This window comes from Peromyscus maniculatus, chromosome 19, assembly GCF_049852395.1.
Source record: "Peromyscus maniculatus bairdii isolate BWxNUB_F1_BW_parent chromosome 19, HU_Pman_BW_mat_3.1, whole genome shotgun sequence".
NCBI classification, from domain to species: domain Eukaryota; kingdom Metazoa; phylum Chordata; class Mammalia; order Rodentia; family Cricetidae; genus Peromyscus; species Peromyscus maniculatus.
Window position 1 is genome coordinate 80,360,028 of NC_134870.1, and position 26,344 is coordinate 80,386,371.

The 26,344-nt window shown below is 37.6% G+C and overlaps 1 protein-coding gene across 2 annotated transcripts in view; it reads left to right on the plus strand.

The window, feature by feature from the left end:
- Positions 1–25,666, plus strand: part of Rttn (rotatin) — a 182,387-nt gene extending 156,721 nt beyond the window's left edge. The window contains exons 41-49 of one of the 2 annotated variants that reach the window (XM_042263930.2): positions 271–376; positions 1,437–1,534; positions 3,026–3,103; positions 11,343–11,469; positions 13,274–13,473; positions 15,174–15,441; positions 23,603–23,706; positions 24,788–24,857; positions 25,243–25,666. In XM_042263930.2, the coding sequence (XP_042119864.2) occupies positions 271–376; positions 1,437–1,534; positions 3,026–3,103; positions 11,343–11,469; positions 13,274–13,473; positions 15,174–15,441; positions 23,603–23,706; positions 24,788–24,857; positions 25,243–25,328 (1,137 nt within the window). In that variant the 3' untranslated portion in view covers positions 25,329–25,666. Of the gene's footprint in view, positions 1–270; positions 377–1,436; positions 1,546–3,025; positions 3,104–11,342; positions 11,470–13,273; positions 13,474–15,173; positions 15,442–23,602; positions 23,707–24,787; positions 24,858–25,242 lie in introns of those variants that run through there. The other variant, XR_013046217.1, reaches the window with a different exon arrangement.
- The last annotated feature ends 678 nt before the right edge of the window (positions 25,667–26,344 follow it).

A 26,344-nucleotide genomic window follows, 5' to 3' on the forward strand; every position in this document is an offset into this window, starting at 1 on the left:
AACTCAAGAGGAATTTCTTGTGCTTGGTCCTGGGGTTTTCACTAGGTCGTCTGTGGTTCTTGGGGAGGTGCATTATTACTCCAAGTCTCATACCTTCATATAATTATGTATCTGTATATACATATGCATAGATATTATATATAATTTTAGGTAAATATAAAATAATACAATTTCCTATGTTACTTTCAAGCATCCTTGGTGTTATTTATTCCTTCTCCTTCCTCTCCCTCTGCATTACCCCCTTCCTCCTGTTTTGTCTGTTTTCTGCAGTGCTATGAAGGAAAATCTCCCAAAGATGTCCTGAAAAGAGTTGCTGCAAATGCTCTGATGTCACTTCTGGCTGTCAGCAGACGAGCACAGAAGCATGCTTTGAGAGGTGATCTTCACCATCAGTTGTTTATATGGCATCTTGACAATCATATTTTCTACTACTTGTTTAATTTTCTTTAAACTAAAAATATAAAGAAATTATACTAAAATCTCAATGACACTTAAAATTTTTTTAGCAGTACTCATTCATTGTTTTTACTTCTTTATTTTAAGATTTATTTTATTTTTAATTATGTGCGTGTATGTATGTTTGTCTGTGGGTATGTTCATATGGCTGCAGTTGCTTATGGAGGACAGAAAAGGATATTGGATCCCTTAGAGCTGGAGTTAAAGGTTGTTGTGAGCTGCCTGACATGGGTGCTGGGAGCTGAACTCAGGGTCTTTGCAGTAGCAAAACGCTAACCATCTTCACTACCCAGCCATCTCTCCAGCCCCACATGAATTGCTTTTAAAGTACAAAATGAGTAGGCTTTGAATAAAGTGCCTAGTGAACATAGGACCTGGACTTTGACCCCTCCCCCCTGTACTGAAAAATCAATCAATCAATAATACAAAGATGATGCTTGTAGATTGTGTTTCTGTTTACATGTAGTGATTGTTATTCTAGAGACTATATATAAAGAAATTTCAAGCTTTAACCTATTACTCAGCTTCATAATTATTAGCGTATACAAGCACATTTTATATCTCTAACACATACAAACATAGTTTTTATGGTACAGTAAAACCAATAATATCAAATGAACAGTATTTTTATATAAATTTTTACACTTCTCAGCCTTTTGGCTGAGATCAAGTGTAGGGTGATGGTTTCTCTTCTGGACATCAGGGATTATAGGTCGGAGAGGTGAAAGAAAGTAATAGGAACACAAACCCCATCCATCCAACTAATGACTTGCTGCTAAGATGAAGCATGCAAGGATGAAAATATAAAGTAAATCTGGAAACTCACTAAGAAATGAAAACAAGTGGGCTGCAGTGTTGTGCTCTTTTTTTCCCTTTTAATCCATTATTCTCTCACAGATTAGACTTGTACAGGTTTTCAGTGACTTGAATATATGCAGCCTTAACGTCTTCAGAAATGGAATGGCCCCTTTTTCTTTCAGCTGATCTCATAGAGAACTGCATGGAGCAGATGAAGCATATCAATGCACAACTGAACCTGGATTTTCTGAGGCCGGGGAAAGCAACACTGAAAAAAAAGGTGACTTCAAGGTCTGAATTCTCCTGTAAGGGAACATGGGTAGAGTGACTCTATCTCCATTGTTCTCGTGCCTACAAAGAGCACAAGGTTGAAATCAGTGTCTGACTTAGAACATAGGTAGAGGCAGTAAATTACTGAGATTCTCATTTGGAAATCTTTAAGTGAGACTTACATATTATTCATTCTTGTTATGCACAGATAAAAATATGTATATTCACATGATATATTGCAAAAATATTTTATAAAATGGAATATATAAATAAAAGTGTAAGTTCTCTAGGGCATGAAATCTGTAACAACTATGATTAATTACATGTTCATATGTCAGGCACAGTCATACATTTCAAATTTATTATCTCATGAATAAACACTTGTAACGACATAGTCACAGAATCCTGCAATTGATGAGGCAATCTCCTTCTATGAATCCCAGATGTTTGTTCTAGCATTGAAATGCTTGACTGTGTATATAAATTGTACTTTCATATAAACACAATATAACATCGTGGCTGTATATTACCTCTGACTAGCAATAATTATGACCAGTAACATTTACATTTATATTACTTTTTTTCAGAAAATGAATGTACATGTGCATAATAGTTAAATATTCAAATATATATTCTACTTATTATGTATAATATACTAATTAATATATTAATATACATAATAAGAGAGAAGGGAAGTAGTTATGTAGATGAAATGCTCATTGATAAAGGTCTCAAGAAAGATTATAAAAAACAAACAAATAGAAAAACATGTGACAGCAAATGCTAGCATCAATATAGGGAAAGGGAAACACTCACTCACTGTTGTTGGGATTGCAAACTGATTCAGCCAGTCTGGGAATCAATGTGCAGAATAGTTTTTATGTAAAAACTGTTAAGAAAACAAGAAGGAGGTGGGGAGATGGCTCATTGTTTAAGAATATATACTACTCTTTCAGAGGACTTGAGTTCTAGAGGATCCAACACGTCTTCTTCTGGTCTTTGGATGCACTGCATTCACATGAACACACCCCCACACAGACATGTGTGTCTGTCTGTGTGTACATGATTTAAAAGTAAAGTTAAATCTTTAAAAAGAAAGACAACGCTTTATTTCATAGTTTAACTGGTACATGGTAACAGAATCCATGTTGACAGCTTCTCTTCCTGCTTCTTATTTTCATGCCTAGCCAAAAGCCCTACTTCATCATTGAGAAAGTCAGCCAGCACCTGATGTGATTGAAAACCAGTCAGTACCTGCCTTACTTTATTGGGATGAAACATGAAGGCTATTATATATCTGAGTTCCTCTATGCTTGATGGAATAGAAATAGCTTTTTTTTTTTTTTTTCTTTTTGGTGCATGTGTTTCTTGAGATATGGTCACCATACCTTGCCAGTTTTCACAAAGTGTTGGTGGTCGGGCATGATTACAGCACAACTGCAGAATTACTGTTTCTAAAAAGTGCTACATTCATGTTTTCAACTTTTTTGTGTCTATACAGGAGGATGGCTTTATTAAAGAGTTAAGCATTACTATGCAGCTCCTAAGGAATTGCCTTTATCAAAATGAAGAATGTAAAGTAAGTAGAGCTCCTCAGAGTGTTGATAGCAGTTTAAGGTAGTGAACAGCTGAATCTTTGCATGAGGTAGCACAGGAAGAATAGTAGACCCTCTGAGTTCTCTTGTTTAAGATGTGTAGTTGCTTGTTTCTTAAGCTCAGAGTTAATTCTCAGAGCTGGATACACTTAATCATGTCATCCTTCAACACTAATTACATTCTTACTTATATCAAGGCTTGAACTTCATAATTGAAACATAAATTCTTAAACTTATCTTTCATTCTATATTGGTAGGCATTTAGTTTTTTTTTGTTTTTTTTTTTGTTTTTTTTTTTTGTCTAGAAAGGAATAATAAATGGCTGCAGATGTCTTAGGAAGTGGAGGTTCTTAAAGGTGTTTGTCAAAACTGATTATTCAAAAGGAGTGATAGTATTTATAATTATAAGAAAGAAGATAAGCATGTATCCTACTTCACACTTGGCATTGTTTTGCTCAGCATGGTCATGTCACTTAAAGAAGCCCCTTCTTCCATATCTGCTGTCTTGTGTGGCCTTTGCACAGTGCTCTTTGAGAGTCACCAAGTTATCTTGCTTTGTCTCTAAGTATTGGTTTTGTCCACTTAAGCAATCATACTATTGTGTGACATAAAATCTTCTGAACTCTTGAAGTTGGTCCATCTAGAATGACCTCACTTGAGGCATTGGCTTAAACTTTTGGATAAAAAAAATTGGTGAGGCAAAGATCAATTGAGAAACTTCTTGTTTTAAATTTCTTGAGTTTGTGCTCTTGGTTATGGTAAAACTGGAAAAAGCATATTGTATTTGGAAAAACATGGTAAACGTATTACTTAATCTATATTAAGTAAAATACAGGTAACACTTATTTAAAAAAAAATAACTATACATTTGTGATATATGGCCCTATAGGCTCATATATTTGAATACTTAGTCACCAGGGAGTGGAACTGTTTAAGAAGGATTAGAAGGTGTGGCCTTGTTGGAGTCACTGTGGCCTTTTTGGAGAAAGTGTGTCACTGAGAGTGGGCTTTGAGGTTTAAAAAACTCACAGTAGCACAGTCTCTGCCTGCTGTCTGCAGATGAAGATGTAAAGCTCTGCTGATGGAAAAATGCGAGAAGGGGAAATGACAGCGGTAGCATTTCTTCTACAGCTCGACCATTGCATGACACGAGTATGTTTGGTTCTACTAATTGTAAACTACTTTAACGTCATCAGAGAAGTGAATAAACTAGGGGCTAGTTAATAAAGATGGAGATGACAAAGAACTAATGGAAAGATCAAACCCCCGAGTCAAGTTTCAGAGGACAGATGAGTGCATAGTTCCTGACAAGAGGAGCACTGACTCTCTGCCAGGCAAAGGAAAAGGGTAAATGGATGAGAGGACAGATACATGTGGGTAGGATGGAGGATAGACAAAGAATTCATACCTAACCGTTTCTGTCTTTGTGAAATAAGTGAGCAAAGTCATTTGCTGCCAGTGTGGGGCTGAGTGAGAAGCTGAGAGAGTGATAAGCACGAGGAAGACCATGGGAGTAACTTCAAAATTAGAGAGTATTAAATGTTTTGAATGACTTTGCACTTCATTCTACTGTTTGGTCATGTGTGCCCCAAAATGTGTGTATAATTTTGTGCACATGCACTCAAGTACATGTGGGTGTAGAAATTACCTTATAATTCCTGTTTTAAAAAGATACTGCTGCACTTCTGCAAGAACTGTATCTTATCTACAGCATTGTCACACTGGTAACTGATTTTTAATAAAGACTAAGTTACTTAAGAATCTGTTCAAATTATACAAAAGTAATTGCTAGCTTCTGATACACAACACACACACACAACACATACACACACAACACACACATGCATGCACACACTGTTTAACACATTAAAGATAATCTCAGGAATAAAAACAAAGGCACTTCCTTTTGAATTCTCCATTTCTCTCTCAGTGCCTTCCATCTGTCTATAGTTTGTGATTATTGGCTGATTGGTGATCTTCTCTTGTGTGGGTCTGCACTTGTGTCTGAATCTGTGCGTAAGTCTGTTGCCTGTTGTGTATGTGTATCTGATGAGGCTTTACTCTGTATTTATTGAACAGCCTACAAAACATGCTATGGAAAGGAATAATGTGTTCTTTTTTTTTATTTAAGAATTTTTTTTTATTCATTTTACATACCAACCACAGATTCCACTCTCGTTCCTCCTCCTGCTATGTCCCCCCACCCCAAGAAAGGGTAAGGCCTTCCTTGGGGAGTGAGCAAAGCCTGGTACATTTAGGTGAGGCAGGACCAAGCCCCTCCCCCCTGCCTCAAGGCTAAACATGGCATAGGTAATAGGCTTCAAAAAGCCAACTCATGCACCAGGGATAGATCCTGATTTCACTGCCAGGGGCTCCTCAAACAGGCCAAGCTACACAACTGTCTCTCGCATGCAGAGGGCCTAGTTTGGTCCCATGTAGGCTCCACAGCTGTCGGTCTAAAGTTCGTGAATTCCTACAAGCTTGGTTCAGTTGTCTCTGTAGATTTCCTCATCATAATCTTTACCCCACTTGCTCATATAGCTCTTCCGTCACTTAGACTGGACTCCCAGAGCTTGGCCTGGTGCTTGGCTGTGGATCTCTGCATCTGCTTCCATCAGTTACTGGATGAAGGATCTGTGATGACAGTTAGGGTATTCACTAATCTGATTATCAGGGTATACCAGTTGAGGCACCTTTTCCACTATTGCTAGTAGTCTAATGTGGGGTCATCCTTATGGATTCCTGGGAACGTCCCTAGAGCCAGGTTTCTCTCTAACCCCATAATGTCTTCGTCTTTCATTACTCTCCCACTCCATCCCTTCCCCAGCTCGAACATCCCATTCCCTCATGTTCTATTCCCCCATCCCCTCTCCTCTATTGTCTCCCCCTCATCCCTAGTTTACTCCAGAGATCTCATCTTTTTCCCCTTCCCAGGGCGATCCATGCATCTCTCTTACAGTCCTCCTTGTTACCCAACTTCTCTGGAGCTGTGGGTTCTAGTCTGGTTATCCTTTGCTTTACATCTGTTATCCACTTATGAGTGAGTACATTCTATGTTGTCTTTCTGAGTCTGGGTTACCTCACTCAGGGTGATACTTTCTAGTTCCATTCATTTGCCTGTAAATTTCATGATATCATTGTTTTTTATAGCTGAGTAATATGCCATTGTATAAATGTGCCACACTTTCCTTATCCATTCTTCTGTTGAGGGGGCATCTAGGTTGTCTCCAGGTTCTAGCAATTATAAATAATGCTGCTATGAACATAGTTGAGTAGGTGCCTTGTGGTATGATTGAGCATACCTTGGGTATATGCCCAAGAATGGTATCATTGGGTCTTGAGGTAGATTGATTCCCAATTTTCTGAGAGGTCAGTATACTGATATCCAAAGTAACTGTACAAGTTTGCACTCCCACCAACAGTGGAGGATGTTCCCCTTGCTCGACATCCTCTCCAACATAAGCTGTCATCAGTGTTTTTGAAATTAGCCATGCTGACAGGTGTAAGATGGTATCTCAGAGTGGTTTTGATTTTCATTTCCCTGATGCCCACAGATGTTGAGAAAGTCCTTAATGTATTTTGGCCATTTGAGATTCTTCTGTTGAGAATTCTCTGTTTAGATCTGTAGCCCATTTTTTAATTGTATTGTTTGGTATTTTGATGGTTAGTTTCTTGAGTTCTTTATATATTTTGGAGATCAGCCCTCTGTCATGTTGAGTTGGTGAAGATCTTTTCCCATTCTGTAGGCTGTCATTTTGTCTTATTTACTGTGTCCTTTGCCTTACAGAAGCTTCTCAGTTTCAGGAGGTCCCATTTATTAATTGTTGCTCTCAGTTTCTGTGCTCCTGTTTATATATATGAAGTTGTTTCCTGTGCCAATGTGTTCACGAGTACTTTCTACTTTCTCTTTTATCAGGTTCAGTGTAACTAGATTTATGTTGAGGTCTTTGATCCACTGGGACTTGAGTTTTGTACATGGCGATAGATATGGATCTATTTGCAGTCTTCTACATGTCAACATCTAGTTATGCCAGCACCATTTGTTGAAGATGATTTCTTTTTTCCATTGTACCGTTTTTGGCTTCTATGTCAAAAATCAGTTATTCATATATGTGTGGATTAACTTCAGGGTCTTCAGTTCAATTCCACATGTCTGGTTTTATGCCAATACCAAGCTGTTTTTATTACTATAACTCTATAGTAGATCTTGAAGTCAAGGATAGTGATGCCTCTGGAAGTCATTTTATTGTGCAGGATTGTTTTGGCTATCCTGGGTATTTTGTTTTTCATATGAAGTTGAATATTGTTCTTTCAAGGTCTGTGAAGAACTGTGTTGGGATTTTGACGGGGATTACATTGAATCTGTAGATTGCTTTTGGTAAGATTGCCATTTTTATTATGTTGGTTCTACTTATCCACGAGCATGGGAGATCTTTCCATTTTCTGATATTCTTCAGTTTCTTTCTTCAAGGACTTAAAGTTCTTGTCATACAGGTCTTTCACTTATTTGGTTAGAGTTACCCCAAAATATTTTATATTGTATGTGGCTATTCTAAAGGGTGATGTTTCTCTGATTTCTTTCTCAGCTTGTTTATCATTTGTGTATAGGAGAGCTACTGATTTTTTTTAATTTATTTTTTTTAGTTAATCTTGTATCCCACCACATTACTGATAGTGTTTATTAGCTGTAGGAGTGCCCTGGTTGAATTTTTGGGGTCACTTATGTAGACTATCATTTGCAAATAGTGAAAGTTTGACTTCTTCCTTTCCAATTTGTATCCCCTTGATCTCTTTTTGTTGTCTTATTGCTCTAGCTAGAACTTTGAATACTATATTGAATAGATATGGGGAGAGTGGACAGCCTTGTCTTGTTCCTGATTTTAGTGGAATCACGTTGAGTTTCTCTCCATTTAATTTGATGTTTGCTATAGGCTTGCTGTAAGTTGCCTTTATGATGTTTAGGTATGTTCCTTGTATTCCTGATCTCTCCAGGACCTTTATCATGAAGGGGTGTTAGATTTTGTCAAAGGCTTTTTCAGCATCTAATGAGATGATCATTTTTTTTTCATTCAGTTTATTTATATGATGGATTACATTGACAGATTTTCATATGTTGAACCATCCCTGCATCTCTTGGATGAAGCCTACTTGATCATGGTGGATGATTTTTTGTTTAATGTATTCTTGGATTTTGTTTGCCAATATTTTATTGAGTATTTTTTGCATCAATGTTCATGAAGGAGAGTGGTCAATAATTCTCTTTCTTTGTTGCATCTTTGTGTGGTTTAGGTATCAGTGTAACTGTAGCCTCATAAAAAGCATTTAGCAATGTTCCTTCTGTTTCTACAGTGTGGAACAATTTGAGAAGTATTGGTATTATCTCTTCTTTAAAAATTCTGGTAGAATTCTGGCCCTGGGCTTTTTCTGGTTGGGAAACTTTAATGACTGCTTCTATTTCCTCAGGGGTATAGGTCTATTTAAATTGTTTATCTGGTGTTGATTTAATTTTGGTATGTGGTACCTATCCATAAAATTGTCCATTTCTTTTAGATTTTCCAAATTTGTGGAGTACAGGTTTTTGAAGTATGACCTGATGATTCTCTGGATTTCTTTGTTGTCTATTGTTATGTCTCTTTTTTTGTTTCTGATTTTTGTTAATTTGGATATTCTCTCTATGCTTTTTGGTTAGTTTGAATAAGGGCTTGTCTATCTTGTTAATTTGCTCAAAAAACCAACTCTTTGTTTCCTTGATTTTTTGTATTGTTCTCTTTGTTTCTAGTTTATTGATTTCAGCCCTCAATTTGATTTCTTGGTATCTATTCCTCCTGGATGAGTTTGGTTCTTTTTATTCTAGAGGTTTCAGGTGTGCTGATAAGTCGATACTTTGAGATTTCACCAACTTATGTAGGAATTTAGTCCTGTGAACTTTCCTCTTAGCACTGCTTTTGTAGTATTCCATAAGTTTGAGTTTGTGTATGTTGTGCCTTCATTTTCATTGAATTCTAGGAAGTCTTTTAATTTCTTTCTTTCTTTTTTCCTTGACCCATTGGTGATTCATATGGGCATTATTCCATGATTTTGTAGGCTTTCTGTAATTTGTATTGCTGTTGAATTCTAACTTTAAGCCGTGGTGATCCGATAAAATACAGGAGGTTATTTTTGTATCTGTTGAGATTTGCTATGTGACCGAGTATATGGTCAATTTTAGAGAAGGTTTCTTGGGGTGCTAAGAAGAAAGTATATTATTTTGTATTTGTGATGAATGCTCTGTAGATGTCTATTAAGTCCATTTGAATCATAACATCTGTTAGTTCCCTTATTTCTCTGTTAATTTTCAGTCTGGCAGACCTGTCTATTGGTGAGAATGGGGTATTGAAATCTCCCACTATTAGTGTTTGGGGTTTGAGGTGTGATTTAAGCTTTAATAATATTTCTTTTACATATGTGGGTGCCCTTGTATTTGGGGCATAAATGTTCAGAATTGAGATTGTCATCTTGATAGATTTTTCCTTCTGATGAATATGTAATGTCCTTCTTGATCTCTTTTGATTAATTTTAGTTTGAAGTCTATTTTGTTAGATATTAAGATAATTACACCAGCTTGCTTCTTAAGTCCATTTGATAGATATTGTTTAAATCTGGTTTTTTATGGAATATCTTGTTTACTTCGTGTATGGTGATTGAGAGTTTTGTTGGGTATAGCAGTCTAGGCTGGCATTGGTTGTCTCTTAGTATCTGTATAATGTCTGTCCAGGACTTTCTGGCTTTCAGAGTCTCCATTGAGAAGTTGAGTGTTATTCTGATGGTTTTGTCTTTACATGTCACTTGGCCTTTTTCCTTTGCTGTTCTTAATATTCTGTCTTTATTCTGTATGTTCAGTGGTTTGATTATTATGTGACAAGGGGACTTTTGTTGGGGGGGGGGTCCAGTCTATTTGGTGTTCTGTAAGCTTCTTATATCTTGATAGATATCTCTTTCTTTAGGGTAGGAAAGTTTTCTTCTATGATTTTGTTGAATATATTTTCTGTGCCTTTGAGCTGATATTCTTCTCCTATCCCTATTATTCTTAGGTTTGATGTTTTCATGGTGTTCCAGATTTCCTTGATGTTTCATGTTATGACTTTGTTGATGTTTTCTTTGACTAATGAATCTATTTCCTCTATCGTATCTTCAATGCTAGAGATTCTCTCTTCCATCTTTTGTATTCCGTTGGTTATGCTTGCATATGTAGTTCCTGTTTGTTTACTCAGATTTTCCATTTCCAGCATTCCTTGATTTGTTTCTCCTTTATTGCCTGTGCTTCAATTTTTAAGTTTTAAACTGAGAGATCAGAGGAATATAACAAGCTACAGCCAACCTCACCTTACCAACTCCTCAGCCTCCAGAGAGAACTACTTCCTGTACACTCATGCCTATATACCTTTCTGTGTTCTGCCATCTTACTTCCTCTATCTGCCTAGCTCTATCACTTCCTGTCTGTCTGTACAGACCTCCAGACCTCTATGATTAACTACTGCTGGGATTAAAGGCGTGTGCCACCATGCCTGGCTCTGTTCCCAGTGTGGCCTTGAACTCACAGAGATCTGGATGAATTTCTGCCTCCTGAATGCTAGGATTAAAGGCGTGTGCTGCCACTGCCTGACCTCTATTTAATATAGTGGCTGGCTGGCTTTTTCCTCTGATCCCCAGATAAGTTTTATTGGGGTGCACAAATAAAATATCACCACACATAGTCTTAAGTAATTTCAAGGCATATTATTATTAACTTGGTCTGGAGGTCTGGGCCAAGTTCAACCCCTTTGGGGTCAAGAGCTATTTTCAGAAAATTGTCTCTCCTCATATATACTGCATTAAGAGAAGAAAAAAGCAGAAGTATTTTCTTGACTACAAATCTCTATCTCTAGACCATGTCTGAGCCTTTTCAAGAGTTTATTTTTTAGTGAGAAATAATCACTTTCCTGCATACCTTACATTTATGGAAACTGTTTTCTACAGTTCTTCTCTCACTAATATATCCTAGTCACCCTTCCTGAGACTAGGCAGGCTCCTGATCAGGGCTGCCCAAGGGGAACACTGCTGACTGAGGGAAGGATATTCCTTCTATGCAGCGAAGATGAATTAAACTATTGCCTTATATAACTAACAACTTTTGGGGTATTTTAACCTAATTTTGCATTTCATATGTCCAGACTGATGGCTGTTCTTATTTCCTTCCCCAAACAGGTGGCTGCTCTTGAAGCACGTCTTGTGCCCGTTCTGCACTCTCTTTGGCCTTGGCTTTTGATGGAGGATTCATTGATGCAAATTGCCTTGCAGTTGCTTTGTGTCTATACTGCTAATTTTCCAACTGGTAACTGGAATCCAGTGTTGTTTTCTATAATAAATTAAACTACTAGTTTCATATGATGTTATTAAGCTGGACTGGAAAAATATATATGTTGATGTATTTCTCCTTATAAGTGTATATTAGTTAAAGGCAAAATTTCTTATGGGTCTTCTGACTCCAGAGCAATTTAAGAATATGTTTGTTAACCCAGGAGAGTCATTGGATAGTTCAGTAAGTAGATTGGCCTGATTATATGGTTGTGGGAAACTCTATCCAGTGAGAACATCTAAAGGGTGAAACTTTATGAAGAAGATAGGTGAAGATTAGAGCTGTTATAGATTCCCGAACAGGAGACAGGGATGATGGAAGTTAGTTCAAGCTACTGTTGGTTTTGTGGAAGTTGGTGTCACTGAGACTCCCTTTGTTCATTCATTTGTCAGTATTTTATTGGCAGACTATTAAGTATTAGACTGTGAGGGGAACAGAAGGGTAGACCGTTCTAGGAAGAGAAGAGGCATGAAGTTAGTTTTCAGAAAGGAGGCAAAGTAAGTGTGTTGGGTGTGTGTAGTACCCATATGGTCAGACATAGGAGGTTTCACTGGTCAGCAAGTATGTATGATTTCTTCTGGCAACATTCAGTAGCTCAGCAACAGAGATGTCCACATACCAAAGTGTGTACAGGGAAGGGGTGGGAAATAAAGTCAGCTATGAGCCCATCTTGTCACTGCTACACACATGACAACATTTTTCTTGAATAGTCTAGTACCTTAGGCTGTCTGCATATAACAGAGTGAAGCTCGTGAACTGCACGGGATCCCATGTCTGATTGTAAATCGGAACGTCCTCTTTCCCTTCTACTGCTGCTTTCTCTGTCCCTTTCTTCTGCTTGAACAATCTCTTCTCAATGTATCTTCTATCTCTACCTCCCCTTTAGTGTGGCCAGCTCAGCATAACCTAGGAATGTGGGTGGTATAAAAAGTGAGTTGCTAAGTGTGAAGCAAAAATACATAAAAATTTTAACTAATTTGTGCTATATGCATCCTTAAACTTTATAGAATATTAGAAGTGGTTAGGGTACCACTAACCTAAGCAGAAATCTTACTTTTCTATTTGATGTGTTTCTAAGCAAAAATGCATCATTTAATAGAAACATTGGTATTTGAATATAGCTATAAAGTTAGGAATACAGGGAAGATTTTTGTATTTGTGTGTACTTGTCATGTGTGAGTTTATTTCACAGACTGTTCAATTCCAATGTAACTTTATAAGCTGTTCTACCTGCATGTAATTTTGCTTTGGGTTCAGATTACAAAGCACTTACCAAAATGTATTTCTAACTCTTTCATGGTTTTTTAATCCCCCAATAAGTCTCATGGTTACTTAATTTACTCAGAGAGCCCTGAACTCTGGGGAGCCACAGATAACACTGCTTGCTTCTGCTGCCTATGAACTCTTTGACCTTGAACAACCCATGAAGAGACTTTTCTGGGTTCTTTATCTTTACCTGGGTACTATGGAAGATAGTGTTTGAGCTATCTCAATTACCTCTCATTGTTAAAATTCTGTTCTTTCACATGAGGGTTTATTTAGATGCTTGTTTTATGACTATTAAAAACCCCATTATACTAATTTAATTAGGCCCTGAGTGGGGACCGTCAGTCTGTTGGGGTGAGTGTACATATCCACATTAGGCTTCCCCGGTGCCTATTTGCAGTTCATGGGTGGATGACCAAGTCATTCTGACAGACATATATGCTTACCAGTTTGTGTTTTTAAAAACCAAGAAGTGGAACAGAGGCAACTCTGTGACAGGCTTTTTCTTTTGAAGGCTGCAGTTCTCTTTGTTGGTCAAATTCTGGACAGTATGTGCAAACTGCCCACAGAGGCCCCCCCAGCAACTCCCTGATGCTGTGTATCCTGAAGCTTGCTTCTCAGATGCCTGCAGAGAACACCACCATTCAGCAGATGGTTTTTATGTTTCTTTCAAACCTGGCCTTATCTCATGACTGCAAGGGAGTAATTCAGAAGGTAAGCACTTAGCTGCTCCTATATGTCATTAAAGAGTTATTTGGCAAAATAATCCTGTCAATCAAATTTTAGAAGTCAGTTTCTGGGACTATTCTATTATGATTTCAAGACACTTTTTTTTTTTTTTTTAAGATTGGTAAGAGTTAAGAAGCTATCATTTAAGCCGGTTTGGAGGCCTTAGACTGAAGCAGCAGTAACCCTGATGATGCCGTGTCCTTCTAGTTATCTTCATCGCCTTACATTGTGTTTACCTCAAAAATGATGTTTAGAAAAAACACTGGTATCATACAAATAATAGGTCCAGTCTGTACGCAGACCAGTCAAACAGTAACAGTTCTTGTTCATATGACGGTGACAGAAAGCTGTATGACGTCAAAGCCCCTTTGCCCCAGTTACATTTTACTTCTTTATGGCATGAAGTGTCATTTTGTGAGGTCTCTGGATGTGCAATTCTAAACCTTCACTTATCACTAATTCTGAGTGTATAAAGGAAGGGAATGGGTGAAACAAACTCTAGTCCACGTGGACAGGGAGCAGAGCATCATTATGGTTATAAATGAACAGAATCCCTACTTGTGAATATCTTTTAAAATTTGAATGTTATCAGATATGTTACTTACTAATGACAGTGATTTGAGTGTTTTTTGTTTTTTCCTCCCCTGCTTAGAGGTAAGACATAGGAGTTGAGTATCCCCCTCTACTGTTTTATGTCTCTGAACCCTTGAAAGATAGTTTAAATATAATCACCAAATAACTTGAAATGGCTCTCTTACTAAGGAAATGGATTGATTGGTCTTACTATGGAAATAGTTTCAATAATGTTTTGCACTCAGCTTACTCTGGCTCATGAGTGTCATTACATTTTTCAGAAATTTCTCAAGTCTGTTGTAATATTATCTTGAAATGCTTCTTGAGGGGAGCATTCACACCATGTAACTTGGCAAACACTATAATCAGTGATCTTCCTCACCCTCATTCAGACAGTTCTGTTTATTTACTAACATACAGCTCAATAATTTCTTCATGTACATGCTGATATTGCTACCATTTGTTCATATGTGTGCATGTGCATATTTATAGACATATATGCCATGTATGTCATGTTGTATCTACATATTTGAATATATTTCTTTATACATATTTTCATATAAATGTACACATTTCATATCTACCTATTTATCAGTTCTTTTGCAAGTGATATACACATCTTGAGGCAGATGTATGAGATTACCTTCTTCAAAATGAGAGGTATATACATGTTCATAAATTTAAGGAGAAAACACCTGTAACTATAATGGTTTGAACACCTTCACTCCTGCTAGAGTTGCTAACTCCTGTGCAGGCTGGATTTGGGTTTGTTTCCTTTCCTCCTACAGGATATTTTTAATGAGTAGCAAAATTGCCAGAAGGCCAGTAAGAAAGGGAACTCAGGAGGCCAACTCTGAATTATCAACCATAATAGAGTTGACTATAGTTATTTCATCCATTATCAGGAAAAATAGCAGGAATTAAAATTTAAACACTATTTTGTCCTTGCCTTTACATTTATACTTGGAAATTGTATAGTTGAAGCGTTTGGAAGAATGAGAAATTAAAACTAGGGAAAAGGATATCAAAGTGCTAGTTAATTGGTCACCAAGGGACTAGGAAAATAATGAAAAAGACCTGAAAACAAAATAATATTCTATCTTTACCCACAGAGCAACTTCCTACAGCACTTCCTGTCCCTCACATTGCCTAAAGGTGGAAATAAACATCTCAGCAATCTGGCCATTCTGTGGTTGAAGTTACTCCTGAATATATCATTTGGAGAAGATGGACAGCAAATGATCCTGAGGCTGGATGGCTGCTTAGACTTACTCACAGAGATGAGCAAATACAAGCACAAGAGCAGCCCTTACATACCTCTGCTGATTTTTCATAACATTTGCTTCAGTCCTGCTAATAAGCCTAAAATCCTGGCTAATGGTAAGTAGCCACATCATTTCACACATGTTTAGACCATTCTGCTCAGATTAAAACACAAAGTAGCTCTATAATTTCCAAGCTATTTCTTAAACACCTGCTGTGCTTAAAGCCCTGTGGGAGGCAGGAGCTGGGGGCAGGAGTAGGTATTCAAGAATGGGTCTAGCTTCTGCATGTTGATCAACAATTGTCATTCCAGGGGACCAGTTAGGTGCAGGGGAGAGAGCAGCAGTGGTCAGGGCTAGTCCCAATCTCACGCTCTCCTTCTCTCTCTCCCTTCTTGATCTGCTATTATTCTTGTTCCCCTTCATTTCTTATCTGTCTTTGAGCAAATGAAAACTTTGTAGAACAGCTGTCCTGGTTGTAACTCCTGACCTTCACCTTTTTCCATAGCATGGTCACTCTCTGATATACTATGAATTTTATATGTGTGACTCTTTATTTCTGTGCCCTTTATACTGAGACATTATATGTGTGTATCTATCACCCATAGTTCTGCCTGTCACCAGTAAGCACTCCTTAAGCATTTAGTAATTGAGTGAGAGAAATCCTGACAGGCAAACTTGAAAACCAAAACCAGATAGGGAAATCATTCTCTGAGATGTAGTGTAACCGGAGGCAATTTAAAAGGAGTCCAGGCGGGAAAGAAACAAGAAAGGAATTGGGGGAATCTGTTTCTGAAACCACAATTAACAAGTAGGTGGGTGTGAATTTCATATGGAATTTTATAGGAGACACCCTGTTGTGATGAGGGGAGGAGAACCTTTAGCTGCCCATCCTCTGGTCCTGAATGCTCCTCTCCATCCACACAATACTCCCTTCTTTGTTTTAGTAAGAAAGAGTTTATAGAAACATAGAAAGTGCCTAGCTTTCTATGCTTATTATGCTGAGATGTTTCTATGCCTAGCTTGTACATGGTAGATAGTTTAAGGTATTAACCTTCTTTTCCTTCTATGTTTTACACCTAATTTTTCTCAGAGACTTAACCACTCCAAGTTTTCCAAGTGAATAGAAATGACTCTGTGCTCATGTTTTGTGTGCATATATTAGTGCTTCTATTTTTTATAACAGTTATAGAATTGTTGAAAATGTTGTACAGAAAATGGTTCAAGTTCAGCCAGCTTCAAACTCACCTAAATTGACTGGATTTGCATCCAGTCTTCCAGCACTCTTCTGCTGACAGTGCTTTCCACCCCTGGGAGATGTGCAACACTGGTTATCTTTCAGTCCTCTTCCACTGCATCGGTTTTGGTCCTCACATCTATAAATAAGGATAATGATAAGCCCCACTTCAGGTGCTAAGATGAATACAGATCATCTGCTAACAGTCCTGATTCATGGGAGCAGCTCCATAGCATCTGGTTTGTTTATTCCCCATTCTCAGAGTAAGTGTTTTTTGTCCCCCTGCTTATTACAGCCTTACTGTTGAGTCAGGAAAAGGAAAGACTTTGGGGGGAGTTGAGGAAGTCTACACTTTACACTTCTACATCTCTGGATTTATGTTATGGATTTTCCTATAATCAGCAGTGTTTTCTCTCCCCCGTCAGTATTAACCAGATGGACACAGTTGGCAAGAAATTATTTTTCCTACTCTCTCGCACTTGACCTCAGTGGGCTTTCTAGGTAAGAGGCAGCTGTATAGGCTCTGTGTGGAGCTGTGAGGACCTGTCACAGGCCTTCCACATGGTGAGCCAGACAGTAGGCTTTGGGAGAGTCAGTTAAGTTACAGAACTGACTAAGGCAGGCTGCACCAGACACGTGGTGTAAATAGTTAGGATTAATTGTGCATTGGGCTTGACCTGGATGCTAAAAACATCCACAGTTTTCCCAGTTTCTAGTAATGTTCAGAGTGAGTATCTTTTGTAACAACACACTGAATAAGTGCCATACAAATTCACATCAAATTGTCCTAAGGTACGGGAAAAATAGTGGGAAACTTACATGCCAATTTTGATTGACAGCTTGTGTCCAAGTGGACAGCTCTTTTGCTTGAAGTAAATTTGCCAGTATTATTGCTTAGCTTTTGTCTAGAACATCAAAGAGAAGAAAGGAGAAATAACTTTCAGGTGAGACTCTCCTTAGTACATGAAGCTGTAGCTTCAAAGACTCATTCTTGTAGGATGCATAATGAACACATTGTCCTTCCCAGTCTTTTCATTCAGAGGTACATGTTCTTGATGTGATCCCTGATTGGTTAATAGTGATCATGAGTCTTGGCAAGCAAAATTCCTCTGCTGGATAAAGGACAAGTTCATGCTAGACCTCAGAGAACTGCCAGAAATAACTTTTCAGGGCACTAACAAGAACAGTTAATCAAGTACATTGGGAAATTTAGCAATCTGAATAAGAATCAGCAGAGGAAAAGATATCAACTTCTCTATCTATATTACAAATAATTATAAGTATTTCTGTCATTTCAGGATGTTCTACTGGACAGTGTTACTTTAGAACATTAATAGCCTAAATTTAAGTTAATATGGATATCTGTTACTAACAATATACAATTTAGATGCAGCAAAAGAGATAATTTAGGAACAAGAAAATAGCTTAGCAAAATATTATTCAGAATGCAGCAGAGATGAGAAAGAATTAAAAACATAAAAGTTAAGTTATATGACAAATACCCTGAGACAATCTAAAATGTTTTAATAAAATTATAAATGAAGAGGAAAAAGAGAATGGAAGATGAAATGTTTAAAGGGGGATAATGGTTATTTCTTTTTTGAGCAGGGGAAGAAAGGGTTTATTTCAATCTTAAAGCCATCAAGAGAAGCCAAGACTACATGGTGGTATAGCACAAACCATAGGCATCAAGTCAGACCAATGACTAGTGGCAATGAACACTTCCAAGAAAAGATGAACAGACTAAAGGTTATAAGCTGTGTGACTCATGGGCCACATTACAGCTTCCATGGCTAGATTCTTCTTTGTTTGTTTGGATTTTGGTTTGCCTCTTGGTTTTGTTTGGATTTTTGTTTTTCTTTTAAATTTGGTTTTGATTTGGGTAGGGGGAAGCTGCAAGCACAGAGGGCAAATGCAAGGAGACAGGGAGATAAGTTAGATCTGAATGCATGATATGAAATCCATAAAGAATCAATAAAAGTTATAATTTAAAAAAAAAAAAGAAAGAAAGAAAAGCCAAGTCAGGGACTACGAGGCAGGAACTTGAAGCAAAAACCACAGAAGAATTCTACTTACCTGCTTGCTCCCTGCTTTTGCTCAACTAGCTTCCTCATACAACCCAGGACCATGTGCCAAGGGTAGCTTGGTCCACATAGGATAGACCAACCTCCATTAATTAGTAATTAAGAAAATGCCTTGACCTTCTCCACCCCACACACATGAAAGACCACTGGCCAGCCTGACAGGCAGTTCCTTAATTGAGGTTCCTTCTTCCCATACATCTTAAGTTGACAACCAAGAGAGACATTATGGGCTGGCTCTCTTAACAAGGAAAGTATGAACTGTATCAAGCTGAATTTCATCTTTAGTTTCTGTGGCTCAACCCTATGCTTTTCTGTTTTCTTCATTTCTTTTTCTATTTTTTTGAGAATTTTATACAATGTGTTTTGATCATACCTTCCACCCTCAGACTCCTCCCAGATCACCTCTTCTGCCTTACCCACACAAGTTGGCCATACCCCCAAACCCTTGAATCCAATCTGTGCTATTCAGATATTCTCAGATGTGTGGCCTTCATTTGAGTGTAGTTCCTTTCCTATTTGTCTGCTCTTTATCTCCTTCATTTGTCTTATTGTGACAGCTAAGACTTTCAGTTGTATGCTGAACATGATGGAGTAGAATGGAAATCCTTGTCATGTCCCTGATTGTAGTAGGAATGTTCTGAGTTTGGCTCCATTGCATCCATTAGGATGATGTGGTTACACACCACCCACCAGGGACTACACTCTTAAGGAAAATTGATCCCCACTTATAGCAGCTATTGGTGCCACTACCTTCTTGGATAGGAGTTGGACTCCATGCCCACCTCTTCTGTCCATGCTAGGGGTCAGTCTGGTTTGTGCTTGTACAGATCTTGTGCATACTGTGACAACTGTTCTGAGTGTGTATATCTACTTGCCCTGTTGTGTCTGAAAAACAGTTTCTTTAGGGTCATCCATCACCTCTGACTTTCACAAACTTTTTACCCCTTCTTCCTGAATGATCCTTGAGCCTTGGGAAAAGGATATAGTAAAGATCTTCCATTTAGGGCTGAGTATTTCATTCTTATTTTCTATATCTTGATGCTTGTTGGTTGTGTTTATCACCATCCAGTGCAAACAGAAACTTCTCTGGTAAGGTTTGAGAAATGCATTAATATATATTAATATATGAGTGCAATGAGAACTTCTTAGAAGTTGATTTAATATTATATCCATTTAGCACAGTGGTTCTCAACCTTTGGGTTGTGACCACTTTGGGGGTCACAGATCAGATAATCTGCATATCAGATATTTACATTACAATTCATGTTGGGGGGTCACCACAACATGAACTATATTTAAAAGGTTGCAGCACTAGGAAGGTTGAGAACCACTGGTTTAGCAGAATATTTAGTAGTAGGTTCTCTCCTAGGATCTATGACCTATCTAGTCACAGGTTCTTGCAAGCAACATAATAAAGCAATATAGAGCAACCTCACAGTCACATTAAGAAGAAGCTTCTCTGATGTGTGTTGACTGAGGCACAAATCATTTATCCAAGTTGTGACTAATTGCTTCTTAGAAAATTTCCCTTGATTTCTTTTCTTAAACTTTTATATCCACAGTTAATTTGTAATTGTTATTCAGTCATGAGTTGACAAATGGAATTGTAATCTAATCTCTGCCCGGTAAATCTGAACCTGATAGTAGTGTGCCGAGTGTGTTTCATGTTCTGTGTAGGACATGTTCATTTGACTGATGTGTCTTTCAGCTTTCTCACTAAACCAACCTTGATTAACACATTTCTTGAATTCTTGGTATTTATATCTCACTCTTGCTGATTCATTTATTATTCTTAAATCACTTAAGATATTTAAAATTAGGTTTATAATCATTTATAGTTTCTTATTATCTGTTCTTATGTTTTAATTAGAATTCACACCAACTTCTTGAATTTAAAATGTTTTATGTGCTTTTTTGTATGCATGTTATATTTAATGATAAAGTATTGTCTTTAAATTTTTTATTCACTTACTTTAACAGAGGACTAATGTATTAATTAGCCTGTAAATGTGGTTTATTAAAAATGATAAGTGAAAGTTACTTGTTAAAGAAGTTATGATATAAACTTAGTTAAATCATAAGGATTATATTATCTGAATGTTTTGGCATATAAAATTACTCGATGATTCTCAGTTGGAACAAAATGAAATTACCCTCATATTTTATGTAGCCACCCACAATCCATATGCCAAATTACATTTGATAGCTATTTATATAGACTAATTTTGGATAGGCTATTTTATAGGAAAGCCATGGGGAGCTGGGTAATGCACATGAGGTATTCAGGCAGGAGGGGGCTGTGTGGGTAGAACATGACTGTTCCTTACCTGCCTACCACCTTGTCATTCTACCACACAAATTTGTTTAAACTTCGTGGGACATTTTTTTTTCTTTTTCTTACAAAAGAGTTTGAATTCCTTCCAAAAATATCACTTGGATTAGTTACTTTTTTATTGTTGTGATAAAATATCCTGACAAAAACCAAGTTAGGGAAGAAAGGGTTTATTTTGGCTTACAGTTCTGGAGGGATATACTCTTATCTAGGGAAGGCATGAGAGCCGAAGGGACAGAGTCCATCATGGTAGGGAAGGCATGAGAGCCCAAGGGACAGAGTCCATCATGGTAGGGAACACATGACATGTCAGCCCCTCCTGACAGTCAGGAACCATAGTGGTCATGTTTTATTTCCACATAGGAAGTAGAGACAGGAAGTAGGGCTAAGCTTTAAAACTTCCAAGCCTACCTCCATTAGCATACTTCCTATAGCAGCTCCTAGGGCTCCACCTCCTGGAGTTTCTACAGCCTTCCCCAACAGTAGCACAACTGAGTCTGTGGGGCACATTTTTTAGTCAAATCACAACATAATTTAAACAAAATGTTACGATGTTGAACTTTCATTCAGGTAGTATTTATTGAGTCCCTATAACATAGTGGCAGAGCAATTTGAATACATTAAAGAGACAGGAGACACCACCCCCCACCTCCACCTCCCCTGCCCCCCCCCCCCCACACACACCTTTAAGACAGGGCAGACTTTTATTTGGGAGAAAACCTGCAGAGGAGTCTCTTTAAGAATTAAAGTCTGCCTGCTTACAAGCTGGGGTAGTTAAAGGGAGAAGGGGGAGGAGACAGGAAAGAAGTAGAAAAGATTCCTTTGGGGGCCTGAGATTGCCCTTTGCTTTTAGTAAACAAAGAATGGTGAGTAGTGAGTGAGACAGTGTTTGTGGCCAATAAACATCTCCTACGGCAGCCATTATCCAGGATCTGCAGTAGTATGTCTGGCAGGAATTTAGGGTTTAGTTCTGGAATGCTCACTACTGTGACTTCACAAATTGTAATCAAGATGGAAGAACTTTTTTAAAGGTAGGTAGAGAAGAAGGTTCAGCAGTTCTTGTACTTGTAGCTCTTCCTGCTGGGCAAGGTCAATGTCCTCATCTGAGAGATCTTGGGGCAGTTTCTGCTATCAGAAAATTTGGAGGAAGGGAAGCTTTGAGGGAGGAGTCCTTCCTCAGTGGTCTCCAAGCCTGCTGATATCTTCTAGCTGTCTTATGTGCTCTCCTCAAGAGACACCACCTTAAAATCATTTAAGAGATGGACAACAAGTCAATCTAACTGCTTCCAGTTGCCATTGAAAGCATAGAGTATCCATTCTTGCTGACCTTCAGGCATTTGTGGGTAATCATGGGATCTAGGTAGATGAAGTGAGAGTGTTGCAGAACCATATGAGCGTGGATCAGCTTACCTGAGAGTAGATAAAATTAAGACAGCAGTTGCATACACAAAGTCCAGACATTAATAGTGTCACTATTAAGATTGTAATATATTTAATCCATTTCTATGGTGAAGATCTAGAAGTCCAGTTTTAGTACTGTTGGCCAAGGGGATGGTGGTGTTTGGTATGGTCTTAGTATATTCTTATGGATCTTGTAAAGGAGAAACTAGCAAGATTATCAAAAATATATAAATGGTAGGATGTTCCTAGTTAGGAAAAGCATGTGAGTCCTTTAATTTGGTTGCATCTGGAGTTGCTGTGATTATCCCCCACCTACCACATCAGTAGCCCAGATGTAAAGCATGACCCATTGTTTATTTATATCATTATCAATGAGTTTACATTTGTTATACTTTCCCACTGGATATTTAAGACCATGCAGGTGGCCAAAATTAATCACTCTTTTTACTATCAAGGCCAGTTGAGGGTCTGGTTCTCAGGGGTCAATCTTTCCTAGAACAGTACTAGTTTAGTTAGATCTGCTGGGTGGTTAACGTGTAAATAGTTTGCTGAAACAAATGTTTCACCTTTAAAAACACAATGTTTTAAAAATCATATAACTGAGAAAAATAATGAAATTTAATGGTATATGAAAATAATAAAAGTAAGTTTAAATTTTGTTTGAAACATCTTGACAATTGCCTTGGAAGTAGATGCCTCTGAATCTTCACTTAAAATGATCAGACTCGTATACATAATTAGTAAGTCTTGATTCTCTCCTCTGATAGCTTTGTAAAAAGGAACATTTTTTATATATTGAAATGCCATCAAGTCAAATTTTCTTGTGATGTAAAATTCAAAATTCCCATTCTATAGTATATTTGTGTAGTGGTGATTATGCTTTTATGACAGATAATCTATTTTTGTACATGTGAAAATGGGAGCTATAACAGAATAATTTAGTATAATTCATAATATACTTACTTTTGCATTATTGTCCTTCAGTGCATAAGCTTGTGTTGAACTTGGACCAGAAAATTTAGAGAGCACTGACATCTAGATCATCTGTACCTGGTGTGAAAAGTTTGTTCTGAGATACCCCTTCACATACCTCAAGTTATAAAAGATGTTATTTGAGGATAGCAACTTGTGTTTTTATTCTAATGGATAGTTATTCTGTTTATTGTCATAGATAAGATACAGTGAAGTGTGTGGAACTGAACTTTTATAATTTGCTTATTTGTAGAAAAAATTGTTACTCTTTTGGCTACCTGTTTAGAAAGTGAGAATCAAAATGCCCAGAGGATTGGAGCGGCTTCACTTTGGGCTCTAATTTACAATTATCAAAAGGTTAGTTTTTAAAGTCATTGTTTGAAATGGAGGAAGGGGAGTTGGTGCAGTGAAATTATTAAGACTCTTCGGATGCATTCACGAATATTAGAGGAATACCAGGTAAAGGTAAAAATGAACTTGCAGACCCAAGTTCCCTTTATTCATTTATGTGATTAATAATCTATCAGTTAATATTTTCATTTAATTATTTTATCAGGGCTCAATTCAGAACAGTACTTCTGTTTAAGTGAATTTCCCTTTTAGTTTCAATTAAATTGTAAATTTGTTGTAATTTTAGTAAAAATTATTTCTTTGTACAATGTGCCCAGGAGAAATGCATCTTGATGGAAGACTGAATAATAGTTTTATCCATGTATGTGATTTCACTTTCTTATGTATATATCATCACTTAATTTTACAGTGATTTCAGTCCCTTTAGGAGCAAAGCACAGGGGCTCCCCAGAAGAGTAAAGGCAAGGGGGTACTGTGGCCACTCATTCTCTGGCCGCTGGTCTTCTTTTACTGCAAACACTTCATTCCTAAATGAAATACGCAAGAATTTCTAGGGGGGGACTCCGTAGATGGCAGTGTTGGGGCACACAGATTTCCTAGAGATGACATACCTCAGCTACCCATGCCTGTGTGGCTCCTCTTCACCTGGACCAAAGGGTTGTTGCATCCTTCTCGAATGGGCTAAGCAGAGGTTTGGGCATCTTGAAGTCCCTCAGTAAATATTTATTGAACAGCCAGTAATGTTGGAAGTACTTAATCTGAAATTTAATACTTGAGGTAATGAGAAATTCCCTAAGGATGATTACTCAAAAGTAACAGACTGAGGTTAGGGGAGAGAGCAGGAATAGAGGGAAAGGTTGCAAACTGTAGAAAAGGGACCCCGTTAACTTAGAGATGAATGGAGGGGAAGCCTCAGAAGGTCCAGTGGCCTTGACACAATAGGCTGAACTCGTATCCAACTGTCTATATTTCTGTATCTTAACTCTAAACTGTTTAACACTGTAGTTAGTAATAGGCAGTTAGTATTGCATTATCCTCATCCTTAATATTTGGGAATAAATCTAACAGATTGTTTTATCTTTTCCAGGCAAAAGCAACTTTGAAAAATCCATCAATAAAAAGAAGAGTAGATGAAGCATATTCCATAGCAAAGAGAAGTAAGTTCTAAGAGATTACAATTAAATGTGATAAGTACTAAGTGAAATTTCTGGTTACTGAAATATTTGAGCAGGCCATTGCAAAATGACAGTATTGTGCATTGCTTAGGTAGGTTTTGAGAAATTTATTCTGAATTATAATTTATGTGAGTTGTGGAGATGTATCCTTAAATATGCTCTAGATAAGCCATTGATAAGAAATGAATGAAAATTCTCTAACATCTTAATTTCATAAATGTAAAATATTTTTATAATTCTAGTTTATCGAGAACATAAATAGCTTGCTAACAAATATTTTTCATAGCTTCATGTAGGAGTGTCCACCCCTATATGTAGCATTAAGTTTAATAAATTGGTATTTATAATTCTTATTTTCCTATATCAGCTTTCTCCAATTCAGAAGAAAACCCTCTAAATGCCTACTATTTGAAATGCCTTGAAAATCTTGTACAGCTGCTTAACTATTCCTGAGCCGTGAGGTACTCTGCTCCAGAGCTGACCCCATCCACAGGAGATCTGGATCAGAGACCAGCTTTGCACAGCAGCTGCTTCCTGAATGATGCTGACCCTGCAATATCAGTGGCTGCCTTCCCTGTGAGACATTGCCAGCCATACTGGAAGGGGTAGGACTGGCGACTCCCCACTCTGTTCCTTCCTGGCAGCTTCCAGAAGTAAAGACTTGCTGACCCAAGATGCTGCAGACATAGCGTTCTGGCAGTATAAACATTTTTATACTTTTCTATGCAACGTGTTTTGTAAAAATCCTATTTAATAGTTATTTAATAAAATAATATTTTTAGAAACAAAAACTGACTAGTATTACTTACAGACTTTTAAAAGTGTATTTTATTCATTGAGAATTTCATCTATGCAATGTAGTATGTTTGTATATTTGTCGCCCACTCCTACAATTCTGCCAGACCTTCCCCACACCATGTCCCCATCCTAATTTCATATCCTTTTTTTTTTTTTTATTAAGATAACCCATTAAGTTTAATTAATGCCAAACATAAGTACATGGGTGTGAAATCAGAGCATGGTCAGCCTATCAAAGACTATACCTCTAAATAAAACTGATTCTACCTGCCCTAGAAGCCATCAACTCTTAATAGAATAGTGATGAGAGATTGTGTGCCCCCCCCCCCGCATCCATTCTAGACTATTGACTGGATTGATCTTGTGCAGGGAACCACAGCTGCCATGGGTGCAATGTTCCTGTCATGTCCAAGAAGACACTGTTTTGCCCCAGTCTTTCCTAACCTATGACTCTTAGCATCACCCCCCCCCCCGCCTCCCGCCTCTTCTGAGATGTTCTCTGAGACTTTTGGGAAGAGGGTTGTCCCATCTGTGCCTCAGCATTCCAATGATGCTTATTCTCTGCACTTTTCCTTTTGTTTATATGTGTTTTCCACAGCACACTCACAAAGATGTTTCTCTGATGAGATCTGAGAGCTGTGCTATTGTATGGGCAGAGAGATACCTACTTA